The 12190-nt window shown below is 37.8% G+C and overlaps 2 protein-coding genes across 2 annotated transcripts; one reads left to right on the top strand and one right to left on the bottom strand.

Moving 5' to 3' along the window:
• The first annotated feature begins 289 nt into the window (after nucleotides 1–289).
• LOC149090342 (uncharacterized) lies at nucleotides 290–4919 on the top strand. The gene is made up of 3 exons (XM_089234262.1): nucleotides 290–357; nucleotides 2206–3744; nucleotides 4646–4919. The coding sequence occupies exons 1-2, from the start codon at nucleotides 346–348 to the stop codon at nucleotides 3670–3672; spliced, it is 1479 nt and encodes a 492-aa protein (XP_089090388.1). The 5' UTR covers nucleotides 290–345; the 3' UTR covers nucleotides 3673–3744; nucleotides 4646–4919.
• Nucleotides 4920–5106: 187 nt separating this feature from the next.
• LOC149090341 (uncharacterized) lies at nucleotides 5107–11932 on the bottom strand. Its single transcript, XM_089234274.1, has 3 exons — nucleotides 11825–11932; nucleotides 8080–8507; nucleotides 5107–5280 (listed from the first exon to the last, which is right to left on the bottom strand). The coding sequence occupies exons 1-2, from the start codon at nucleotides 11861–11863 to the stop codon at nucleotides 8085–8087; spliced, it is 462 nt and encodes a 153-aa protein (XP_089090400.1). The 5' UTR covers nucleotides 11864–11932; the 3' UTR covers nucleotides 5107–5280; nucleotides 8080–8084.
• Between the last annotated feature and the right edge of the window lie 258 nt (nucleotides 11933–12190).

The following is a 12190-nucleotide window of genomic DNA, read 5'->3' as shown; positions in this document are numbered from 1 at the left end:
AAACTATTTTAAAAGCTACCGTTCTAACTTGTACCATCCCTTCTTAAGCTCCAAACTGAGACGACTAATTTTCGAGCAGCGGGTACCACGAGCCATGACGACGACAGCAACAGCAGAAAAAACAACATCAACAACAACAATTCGATCGGAAAGTGATGGCAGTCTGGATTGAAAAAAAAGTCGCCAATCAGCTATCGATTATGAGTCGATGGGGTGGAGCTTAAATTAACGCGCTTCCTTACCGCGTACACTGTGATTTGGAAAAGGGTATAAAAACCTCGACCGAGTATTCATTTGCATCACAAAACGTACTTTCAACAACTTCTTAGGATTTGCTTTAAAAAAATGAAGTGGCAGGTAAGTAACATTGGATAAATTGGATACTACTACTTCTACTACTACTGCAGGGACCCGACCTGGTGTTCTGAAACTAGCGTTTGGATTTTTGTATTTATGGACACCAGTGTACATTGGCTGTGATATTCAGTTACCTACTTCGTCTTCGAATCTGTGTTAGTTGGGAGCGTTGCGGTGTGGATGATGTGGATATCGTGCTGGTGGTTTTTCTTCAATGGATTATTACTAATCAAAATGGTACGACCATAGACCCTCTCTGTTATCGAAGATGTGTGGTCCTTCGACAATTTTCGAATGTATCATCCAAGTATTTAGTGACGCTAATCATCAACTCGTTCTGACGAACGGCCAAAAAGTTGGACTATGTCACAATAAGACATTTCAGGCTCTTTCACCCCACAGTGGACCACAAGGCTGGAATTATTTTCGGCTGCAGCTAGCACTGACGTGGGGTCTAGAGCCTTGTCTGCCTCCTAAAACGAGGGCCACCTTCTCCTCTAAGAGAAAAAATCAACCCCCCCCCCACACCCGTAAGTCCATAGGATCTATTATATCCAACTTCTACCACTCCTTCCAGTGAATCCTTTCTGTGAACCAACCCCGAAAAGAGCAATGTCGTCAACTTTAGGTCGCTCTTCATCAAGACTGTAAAATTGCCCTGAAAAATCCTGGTGAACATAAAAGGGTACTTCTAGGAGCTCTAGACTGAATGATTTTTGAGGTTTAGATGTGTCTTTTAATTTATAGTTCGTAGCATTATTCCAACAAAGGATATAAGAATTTACTTACGTATACTTTTCCCCTCGTTTTATACGTACGTGTATTTTAAAGCAAAATTTTCATTATTAAAAATTACAAATTTTTCTACTCACAACCATAATTTAAAAGTTAATTATCAAGGTAACTGTCTGTCTGTCAAAGTCAATGCATAGTTACACAATAGCTTCTGACGAAATTAATTCAATCATTTCCTTGATAATTGCACATGTAGAGTAATATTCTCTGTCCTGTAAATCTTTTTTGCGATCATTTCCAATAAGGCTTTTTGCTGCCAAATGCGAAGAATAAGTTGCTGCCCCCGTGAGGCAAATCAATCACGGCCTTCTACATATTTATGCGTTCGCGCAATCCTCATTCATAACCGTGTTAGCAGTGAAAGGCATCTATGCATTCATAGAATTTATCAAAAGTATTTTTTTCTTGAAGTGAATGAGATTAATTTAATTAATCATTATTTACTTAATCATTTATATTAATCATTTTCTTAAGAAAATGCACTATTCAGTCTAGTTTTGTATTTTTAAATCTGTTATTTTTTAATGGGTAATTTAATTTTATAATTGCATAAAATTTGACCATGTAAAATGATTTGAATAGGGACAGTCGCTTTTCCTGATCTGGAAGTCGCAGTCGAATAATCTTGTCGTATACTGAAGATTTTTGTCGGTGTCCAATCTTACAACTCGTTCAACACGATATGGTCCATCGCTCTTTTCTTTTCCTTGCAATTTCTTATTTCCTTAAATGTGGAAGATTAGCATCTCGTCGGAGATGGTTGTGTGTGTGTGTGTATGTGATTTCCATCTTTCTTCCTTCCTTCCTCTTTAAATTTGGTTTCAGCAGAAAAGTTCGATTGTATGAACCATCGATAATACTTAAGAAAATTAGAAAATTTCCATAATTTCCATCAATGTATGTTCTATATATCACAGATTCCGATAAAGGTTGGTGTTTACTTATCTGAGACCAAGAAATTATCCCTTGGGGGGGGGGGGGTTAAGTCAGTGAATAACTTTATTTCATTCTCTTGCTAATGAGTATCGCGTTGATGATTTTGTTCTTTTTCAGACGCTGGTGCTGCTACTTTTCGTCGGATGTGCGACGGCCGACTTCACGAAGAGCCTGTCTGGAAAATATCCGACGTTGAAAGATGTGAAGTCTCAGATAGCGGTCGATTCGAACTCCGCTTTGGGAATATCGGCACGCAACAAGCCTTACATCGGTGAGGCCGAAGTTGATATCGATATTGCTCCCAACGCTTACGGCATCGGGTATGGCTACACCACGCATGATGCCGGTGTGTCACCAGTGGCTGGTCTGGAAGTTGATGCCAAGGACCATGGACACGGTCATGGTTTGAGCGTGCAAGGATATGGCCATGGTCATGCTCATGGTGGTGGACATGGACATGGTGGCGGACATGGACATGGTGGTGGACATGGGCACGGACATGGAGATGGCCACGGACATGGACACGGACATGGACATGGACACGGACATGGACATGGACACGGACATGGGCATGGCCACGGACACGGACATGGACACGGACATGGGCATGGACATGGTCATGGTCATGGTCACGGACATGGACATGGACATGGTCACGGACATGGTCACGGACACGGGCATGGTCATGGTCATGGTCATGGTCATGGTCACGGACATGGACACGGACATGGACATGGTCACGGGCATGGTCATGGTCACGGTCACGGTCACGGACACGGACACGGACACGGACATGGTCACGGACATGGTCATGGACACGGACATGGCCACGGACACGGACATGGTCACGGACACGGCCACGGACACGGACACGGCCACGGACACGGACATGGTCACGGACACGGACATGGCCACGGACATGGTCACGGACACGGACATGGTCATGGACACGGACACGGACATGGTCACGGACACGGTCACGGACACGGCCACGGACACGGACACGGCCACGGCCACGGCCACGGACACGGACATGGTCACGGACATGGCCACGGTCATGGACACGGACATGGCCACGGGCACGGACATGGTCACGGACATGGCCATGGACACGGACATGGTCACGGACACGGACATGGTCACGGCCACGGACACGGTCACGGTCACGGACACGGACACGGTCACGGACACGGACATGGTCACGGTCATGGTCACGGACACGGACATGGTCATGGCCACGGACATGGTCACGGACACGGACACGGTCATGGCCATGGTCACCATCATCACGGGCATTCTTTGGGCCGTTCAAACCAGGTTCTCTCCAGTCCCGTACTGTATCAGCCAATTGTCAATCACGCAACTGAATATTCCAGCGTGCAGCAAAGGTCTCCTAGTCTCGAAGTCACTAAGCCAGTAAGCCTCAACCTGGATTCTGGAGAACTGTCTCAGTTGCAGAACATCATCAAGTCACACTTCGGGGAACAGCACGTTCCCATCGGACGCAAACCAGAAGGAAGGATACCAGGTGGGTCATTCACGGGACCCGCTGGAAGCCCAAGTCTCGCTGCCAAATCTCCGTGAAGCATTTTACAAGCTGTGATAGCCAATGTTCCAAAATGACTAGAATCACTACGAGAAGAAACCAAGTTAATGGTAAGCGACATTCTCTCTCTCTCTCTACTTTTCGAATTCACGAGATACTTTTTTCCCTATTTCCCTGGCATTATTAATGTACGAGAGAAACCTCATTCTCAGAATAAAATCATTCAAATAATGAAGTTTCTGTGCATTTCCAAGGACTCTGCCACGAAACTGGTGGGCTAGATGAGATCTTGGCAACGAAGATATGTCGTGCGACAGAGTTATGACATTCATAGGACAGGGTGTGCCGTAAATTCGTGAATAGTTTAAAAAATTCATGAGGAATCGCTACATTTGAATGCTGGTTAGCAAAACAAAAAGTTATTCTCACGAAGAGGGAATTTTTCGATATAGAAAAAAAATATTTGACATTTTTGTCGATAGAGGGAGCGGCATGTAAGCAAATCACTGGAAATATGCAAATTAAAATCCTCTTAAAATGCAGGATGTACGATTAACAGCTCATTTCGGAACTTCCCTGTTATTGGTGCGTACATAGATTTTCGTAGTGATGTTGATAATTTGTAGATAAAGCAACATTGGTGAAGTTGTTTTGCCTTAGCCACGAATCACTGACTGAAGCATTAGCAGCGTTTCGGACGAAGAAAAGATTGAAGAAAGTTTCGGGTCCTTAATTCCGTGATTTGCTTTCGTGCAGCGCCCTCTATCGACAAAGTTTTGACCTTCTCCCTGTAGCTAAAAGATTCCCATTTCGTGATGAAAGCTTTTCCCAAACCACTTCCGCCAAAATCCTTCCATTTTTATGAATTTTTAAACTATTTAAGAATTTATGGGATATCCTATAAATTTCGGAATACCGAACCTCATGAAAGATCATTCAAACAATTTTCTCACATCCCCCATTATTACGACCCATGATTGAAATCGTTTTCCTTTTCTGTTTCCCATTCAGGTTACAACATTCATATCGATTGTCGCCACTGTCCAGTCTGGTCATTCGTAAGAAAAATTTCTGCGCCAATGTATGAGGATGGATGATCCTCCCTTTCACTGGGAAGAACCTCCATTATATATAAGTCCATTTCTGCACGGAATATTTCACCATCAAAACTACAGAAACGTACCGAAAGGAAGAAAGAGGACAGACAGATGAACTCATTGTACCATGTTCTTATTTGTGTGCTTGTTAAGATTTTTATAAACTCTTCCTTTATTTTAAATTACAACCTGTGAGTTCTAATAATTTCTTCTTTGATTTGTTACCTCATCGAATATTCTCGAATACCAACCGCACGTAGTACGTACGTATCGTGCTAATAAAACAAAGCTTATATTTTGAGCATTAACAAGTCTGCCTTGCAATTTCATGCGAGAAAAACTTTCCATATTTTATGCGAAGAAATCTTCAGTTGATGCTTTGGATATAAATAGTTTTTAATAGGAATAAAACAAAAATAATCCATAATACACAGTGAAAGGAAAAATATCGAAAAATTACATGTTGCAAATCACTTTCATGAATGTAATGCCATTTTCATTAACTGATGAAACAATAGACCAATGAAGTTAAACTTTTTGAAGATTCACCTACATGAAGGACAAAAATCAGTATAATTACAATAATTGTAAGAATTAATAAATTGAAGTAATCAATTTCATAAATTTAAATTCACATAATAAATTAGAATAAATATTTAAAAAAATAATTATAAAATATAAATATATTAATGTTTTTTTATATGCAGTATTACAGCAAAGAATTTTATATTTTTATAATAAAAACACGGGAAAATAATATGAATTTTAATGCAGTCAAAAATATGAATGAATATTATTCTAAACATCAACAAAATTAATTACATTTAAAAATAAATTTTAAAAAATTTAATAAAAATAAATGAACTCAATTACTATAAATCAAAATAAATAAAACAAATTTATCTACAAATTTAATAAAATAATTCAGTATTAAATGATCATAAATATCAATAAATCTATGTACAATAGTTAATTTAAAATTGACAAACAATTGCATCATTAAAAATATCGTGTAATAATTGAATAATTTTTTTAATCTGTTTTCTAATTAAAAAAAACACAAGTAAACCTATACAATAATTTTAAATATAATGCTAGTTTTAATCAAATATTTGAATCATTTCATGAATTATGATTCCAAGTACAATTATAATTAGGTAAAAATGCAACATTTAAATTATTTTATTAAGATTTTCATCATGATGAGTGACAGTGAAAATAAACAATTTCTCGATAATCTCATGATTAAAAATAATATATTTCTCAACATAATTTAGGAAAACTAGAGAAAAAAGTGCTAATGAAAATGAAATTGATTGTTGCAAACGTAGTTTCACAATTTATGAATGAAAATTCAAACAAATAAAAATTACATTTAAATACATGTATAAATAGAAACGTGGTAAAGACCCTGATGGAAACCTTTCATACATACAACTTAATTTTTTTCAAAATTATTTCTCTAAAAATTTCTTCATTGTATATAACAATTTTTTTGATTGCACAAAGTAGTTTTGCGATGGAGACTTGACTGTGTATAATTATTTTTACATCATAATTTTAAAGTCATAACTCTATAATTTATGACAAGCAATTATGGATTAATTTATAATTTTAAAGATCGCGAAAGATAATTTAAGATTTCACAGGTTTAACATATAAATCATGAAAAAATGAATTGCTTAGATGATTAAAATTAATCTTATCATTCCATGAAACCTCGTAAATATTCAACTACTGTACATTAGTTTAAGAAAAAATTCAAGAAGTTAACTTTAAGTATAATCAACCAGCATGAATTCAGTTAGAAGTCGAATACGTAGTTCAAATTGTTATTGATAGAGGGAGATGCATTAAATCAAATCACTAGAAATAAAAAAAATTAATCCTATAAAATGCAGGGTATGTGATTAACAGCTCATTTCGGAATTTTTCTGCTACTGGCGCTCACATAAAGTTTTCATTGTGACATTGACATTGGTGGATAAAATACTAATGCCGAGTTCTGCCCTCAGGACTATTTCAACGGCTTACAAAAGGCCTGGCAGGATAAAGCACTATTGGGGTGAAGTTGTTTTATAACCAAGAATCACCGGTTGAAGCTTCATGCACGTTTCAGACACAGAAAAGTTAAAAAGTCTCGCCACCCGAAGCAACAGGCCCACAAACGCTACAAATATTCAATCGTCACACTTCACTTCTGAAACATAGATTGCAGCACTGGAAAATCAGATACAACACCAGCTATATGCAGTCAGATTGTTGATAGACACACTTACACTTCCGGCAAAACTCACTAGGTAGTAAATTGCCCATGGCGATAGACCTGAACTATGCTCGGTTTGAAAGAAAGAAAGACACATAAGAGATTAAAGAAAGGTTCAGCTGTTGAATTCTGTTACTTGCTTTCGTGCAGTGCACTCTATCGACAGAAATTGGAAGTAATTTCTTCTATATTTCAAAAAATAAAAACCCTTTCGCGAGAATAACTGTTCGCATCCAAATATACCAATACTTCCAATTTTCCATGGATTTTTAAGCTATTTGCGGACGCTGTACATTACAATTAAAAAAAGAATTCATGCAATAACATTTCATTGATAAAAATATGAATAATTAGCATCCTCAATTCAGAAAAATATTGCACACTTACAATTGTCGCCACAGGGTCAGAAAATTCGCCGATTGTTTGCTAAAACTGATGAAGGTGACAGCTGTAAATGAAGAGCTACCGGAAATCGCAGTGAATCAAAATGTAGTTCCCGAGGAGGACTTCAATATGTCAAATATGTGAGATGAGTATTTATACTCATAATTATCACAACACTATTTTCGTAAAATGATTATTATAAGTTATGAAAATTATCTTCATTAACAAATTTGAACAAATGAAAATGAGCTTCGTTGAAAAAAACAGCACAATTGTTTAAGGAAGTCAGTCCAACAAAAAACAGGGGAATGTCCCGTAAAACACGGGTCATGCACTAGTTATTGTGTGATACAGTGGTCCGTCGAAATGTTTTAGACATTTTACTAGTCCTTGGGTTCAAAAATATTGGGAAACGCTGCAGTAGATCAACGCATATTAATCAATACCATAACAAGACAAAAAAAAAGGAATGAGAAAAAACTTTTAAGTGAAAGAAAAATTTAAATTGATTCATGTATTGTGCATTTGTAATTTATAAACATTTTTTTTTTCTTTAACCTATTGCGGTTCTATGTCGAGATGGACTCGAATCAGGGGCAAAAAACGATACTTCATTGTTATAACGATCACTTTCAATCACAGAAAGGCACCCCTTGGAAAAAGTTGAGAAATTTTACTTTAAAAAAAACTACGCTTACTTTTTTCATTTCTTCTTCCACAAATCTAACGGGAACATGTCATAACCTGGTCGTAGAGACGTTCCATAGTTTCTGCCATCGCCATAATAGTTCATCCTGGGCCTATAATTTACAGGCGTGACGTAGTCGTAGCGGTAATTATAGTCGTCCCTGCCGAATCGCCGCTCATCACCGGGGTATGGTAGCCGTCCGTGCGATCCCGATCCGTAAAACGGGTAACGGCTGGATGGATAGTCTCTGAAATCCCGCTGGGAATAGATATCGCGTCCTGGTCCCATCCCATCACCGTATCCGTATCTGTATCCTCTTGGCTGGTATTGATCCAAACCAGAATCTGTAGACCCATAGGATCCATAGGAGTTATATGATGGTGATGTCCCTCCTGCCAGAGCCTCGTAAAGAGATGCGCACAGCACGGAACATGCAACCTGAAGACACAAATTGTTATTTATTTCATTATTATACAAAGACCATGGTAGGTTAAATGCTCAACCTAGAGGCCGTAATATATAAAATCAAAAACAATAATGATAATTACAGGTTGTCTCGTGTGCAAATTATACGCCTAGGGGCCGTTCAAGTATTACGTAAATTTTTAGCCATTTTTGACCCCCCCCCCTTGTCAGAAAAAATCAACAAAACGCTGACCCCCCTCCCCCCCCCCTGTCAGCAAAATTTCGTCATCAGCTCTGCCCCTCTGAATCCTAACTAATATTTTCATAAAGTGTGGTGGATGACGTAAGCATTGTCCAAACCCCCCCCCCCCTTGTCATCAAAAGTCAGCAAATCGGAAACCCCCCCCCCCCCCCCATCGATGATGACGTAATACTTGAACGGCCCATAGGAGATTTGAAGTGTAACAACGGCGTATCGGAATCATATTGCAATGTAGGGTTGAAAACACCATATTCATGTGGTAGGTGGCGTTGTTCTACTACTACTGAACTGTTCACGCATTTCGTAAACGTTGCTCTATGGAATTTATAATGGATAGGTGCATCCCTAAAAGTTTTGGGGGTATACAGTAAACAGTTTTGCCAACTTGGTTATTTTCCAACTAGATCTGATTTTTTTTTGTCATTTAGTTGGAAAAAAAATACCCATCTAGTTGCTAAAGTTGTTTTTCTAGTCTTTATCAAACATTTTCCTGTATACTAGTAGTTTATTATTGAATTATGTGAAAATACATACCCTACTTTAGTATCACTTACTAACAAACTCATGACTTGTGACTGTTTTAAGCCCGGTTTCTAGGTGTTTTGATGAAGAATCTGGTTGGACATTTTTTTTGACTGTTGGCAACACTGACAGTAGAACCCCTCTTTTGCAGACACTGGCGGAGCAAAAATAAATTAGTCCGTAAAACAGGAGTGACAGTAAATGAGGGGGTCGTTCCTGGAGAAATTTAAAAAGGGTAATTACATTATTCGACCGTCGACGCGTCTGGTGACGCTGTCAAATGTGTGTGACTTCTCATGGCTGCGTATTTGAGCACCTTCTGTAACACAAATGCGATTTCACAAGCGTGTTATTACAGTAAAACCCCTCTTAACGGACACCCCTCAGATGTGGTTATCCCTCTTTTACGGAACAATTTCTCATTGTGTAATAATAATAATAATAATAATGTCTTTATTGTGCATTAGGTCGGAGCCCACAGTGCAAAAAGCTATTACAAAAGAGAAACGTCTGGTTGGACAACACAGACGAACACATAGATGCGGAATGAAACATAAACGCTTAAAAAAATAAATAAATAAAAATACACAGCAGAGAAAACATTAAAAAAATCAGAGTAAGAATAGGAGATGAACCGTTGATGTTTCTCATTTCGTGGCAAGTTTTAGTGTGGTTGTAATTTAATTAAGAGTACATAAAAAAAAAAGAACTGAAACATGAATTGGTAACAATATCATGAATTGATATTGGATAAATCACGCAACGATAATGACTAATCATTGTGTAATAAAAGTATGCATTTAAAACCCCTGATTAACGATCACTCCTCTTTTTCCGGACGAATTCTTTTGTCCCGCTTATGTCTACAAAAGAGAGATTTTACTGAAACCCCTTTCGCTTACAAACGACTGGCAACATATTTGGATGATCTCTATTTGACGAATCGGCGATAAATATGGTAACTTTGCCCTAATATTAACCGTACGTTAGAAAAGTGAAAAGGAGAAATAAAAAAAGTAGAAGAGAAAAGGAAAAAATAAATAAATCAAAGAGTAAAGCAGTATAATAGAGTAGGTATAAAGTAGATTTTTCTTAGTACCCTTACCTTACCTGTTCTTTTTCACTCTTATATGTATATACAATAGTAGAAAGATACATGATATATGGGGGAAAGTCATTATCAGATTATAAAAAAAACGAAGAGGAAAAGAAATATATGGTTAACAAAGCTTCGCGATGATAAGGAGAGAGAGGAAAGAAAGCAGAAAGAACTTATTTTAATTTATTCCGCTTGCGTTTGTACGTAATATTACATCTTTGATCGTAAAGTGGTTAAACCGTTTCGTTTTTTTTTTTAACACGTTCCTCTCTTAACGCGACCGTCTTTGAGGAAAGAACCGGCTTGTGTTCCAAGTAATGTCTCAGAAATTGTTGTAAAAAACATAAACATAAAAATACTTTTTTTTCCAGAACGGTGGTTGGCTATATTGGCAATACTGACGCTACAGTCTTGCTCAAAGGTGGCTAATGAATCTACCTGGTATTTCCAGGAGCTCTACTGTTATATCAAATCCAGGTTCGAACTCCGTTGGCAACGCAGTGGTGGTCGGCTGAAGTTTATGTTCTGCGGTTTTCCACCTTCGAAGAAGGAATGCAAGTTGGGGTCTCCCATTTGTAAAAAAAAATCTCTCCGCAGACAACAAACAGACCTTCAACAAGATATACTTACATTTTAAAAAAATTCTGTCATTTGTCATTTTTACTTTAAAATGTGGAAGACGGGTGGCAGTACCAGTGTAACACGAAACAAGCATAGCTCTGAGAATATAAATACGTTAGATCCAAGCATATTTTACACGCACATTGCATTCCTGCCCACTTCGTTTGAAATTCCCCATTGGAATTTTTATGAGGTACATGTACGATTTAGTAGTAGCATTTGTACATTACTACAGTCAGACCTCGGTATAATGTCACCCCTGAATGAATGAATTAACGCCAGAACTGTGCCGCCAGACTTATCCCGTTGCAGAGATCTGTTCCAGCCCAGCTTCGTGGCTGAGACTGGAACAATAACGTCATTTCTAGTGGCCGAATATAAAAATGATTTCTTAAGCGAGGTTACTTAATAACGAGTAATCTCAATCAACTAATTATGCTGGCAGGGACGGGCCAATAAATAGTAAAGTTATTGGGCAGACGACATTAAAATGGATGACCAATGCAATTTCACAAACGTGTAATTGACCTTTGCTTACAAGCGATTGGCAATAAATTCGGATGATCTATATTTGACGAATCGGCGATAAATACGGTAACTTTGTCCCAAACCTAACCGCACGTTACAAAAAAAAGGGAAAAAAAATAAATGAATGAGTAAAACAGTATAATAGATAAGAGAGAGTATACAGTAGATTTCTCTTTTCGCCCTAACCGTTATACCGAGGTCTTACTGCATGTGATTGATGCGATGAACTCCGCATTTTTGAAAAACACCGAGTAAAACAGTCAGTCCGTGAAACGCCTACCAGAAAAAAATGGTGTAAGAGCTTTAAAACACACTCACCAGTAGAGACGTCGCTGATACTTTCTCACAGGAAACCATCTTGAATGCTAAATAAGCTTAATATGCATCTGGGGTTGCTATTTATATAATCTTAAGACGAAAAAAAAACCGCATTTATAACGCACAGTATTTATTTATCCTTCAAGAATAACAAGAAAACGTATTATTTATTGCCATAGGATGTCCGCGTGTCCATTGGGTGTGTATTATTATAGAAATTTCTGTGTCGTTTAATTCACTTCTATATATATTTTTGGGTTTTTTTTTAAAAATCCGATTACGAAACCGCTCAAGGTTTTCTTACGAGTGATTTCTGCCATTAAGAAATTTTCTCGTCTTTTCTTTCATTATTAGTGTTATTGTTTC

This window comes from Pholcus phalangioides, unplaced genomic scaffold (assembly GCF_987345545.1).
Source record: "Pholcus phalangioides strain wild (caught in Gottingen) unplaced genomic scaffold, Ppha-v1.0 ptg000001l_1, whole genome shotgun sequence".
Taxonomy (NCBI): Eukaryota; Metazoa; Arthropoda; class Arachnida; order Araneae; family Pholcidae; genus Pholcus; species Pholcus phalangioides.
The sequence above is the reverse complement of the archived record's forward strand: the minus strand, read 5'-3'. Positions and strand labels throughout refer to the sequence as shown.

Excerpts from the sequence above, each read along its gene's own strand:
- LOC149090341 (XM_089234274.1), bottom strand. The coding sequence starts at position 11,863 with ATGGTTTCCTGTGAGAAAGTATCAGCGACGTCTCTACTG. Across the intron at positions 8,508-11,824 it reads TATCAGCGACGTCTCTACTG|GTTGCATGTTCCGTGCTGTG; the intron begins GTGAGTGTGTTT and ends TTGTGTCTTCAG.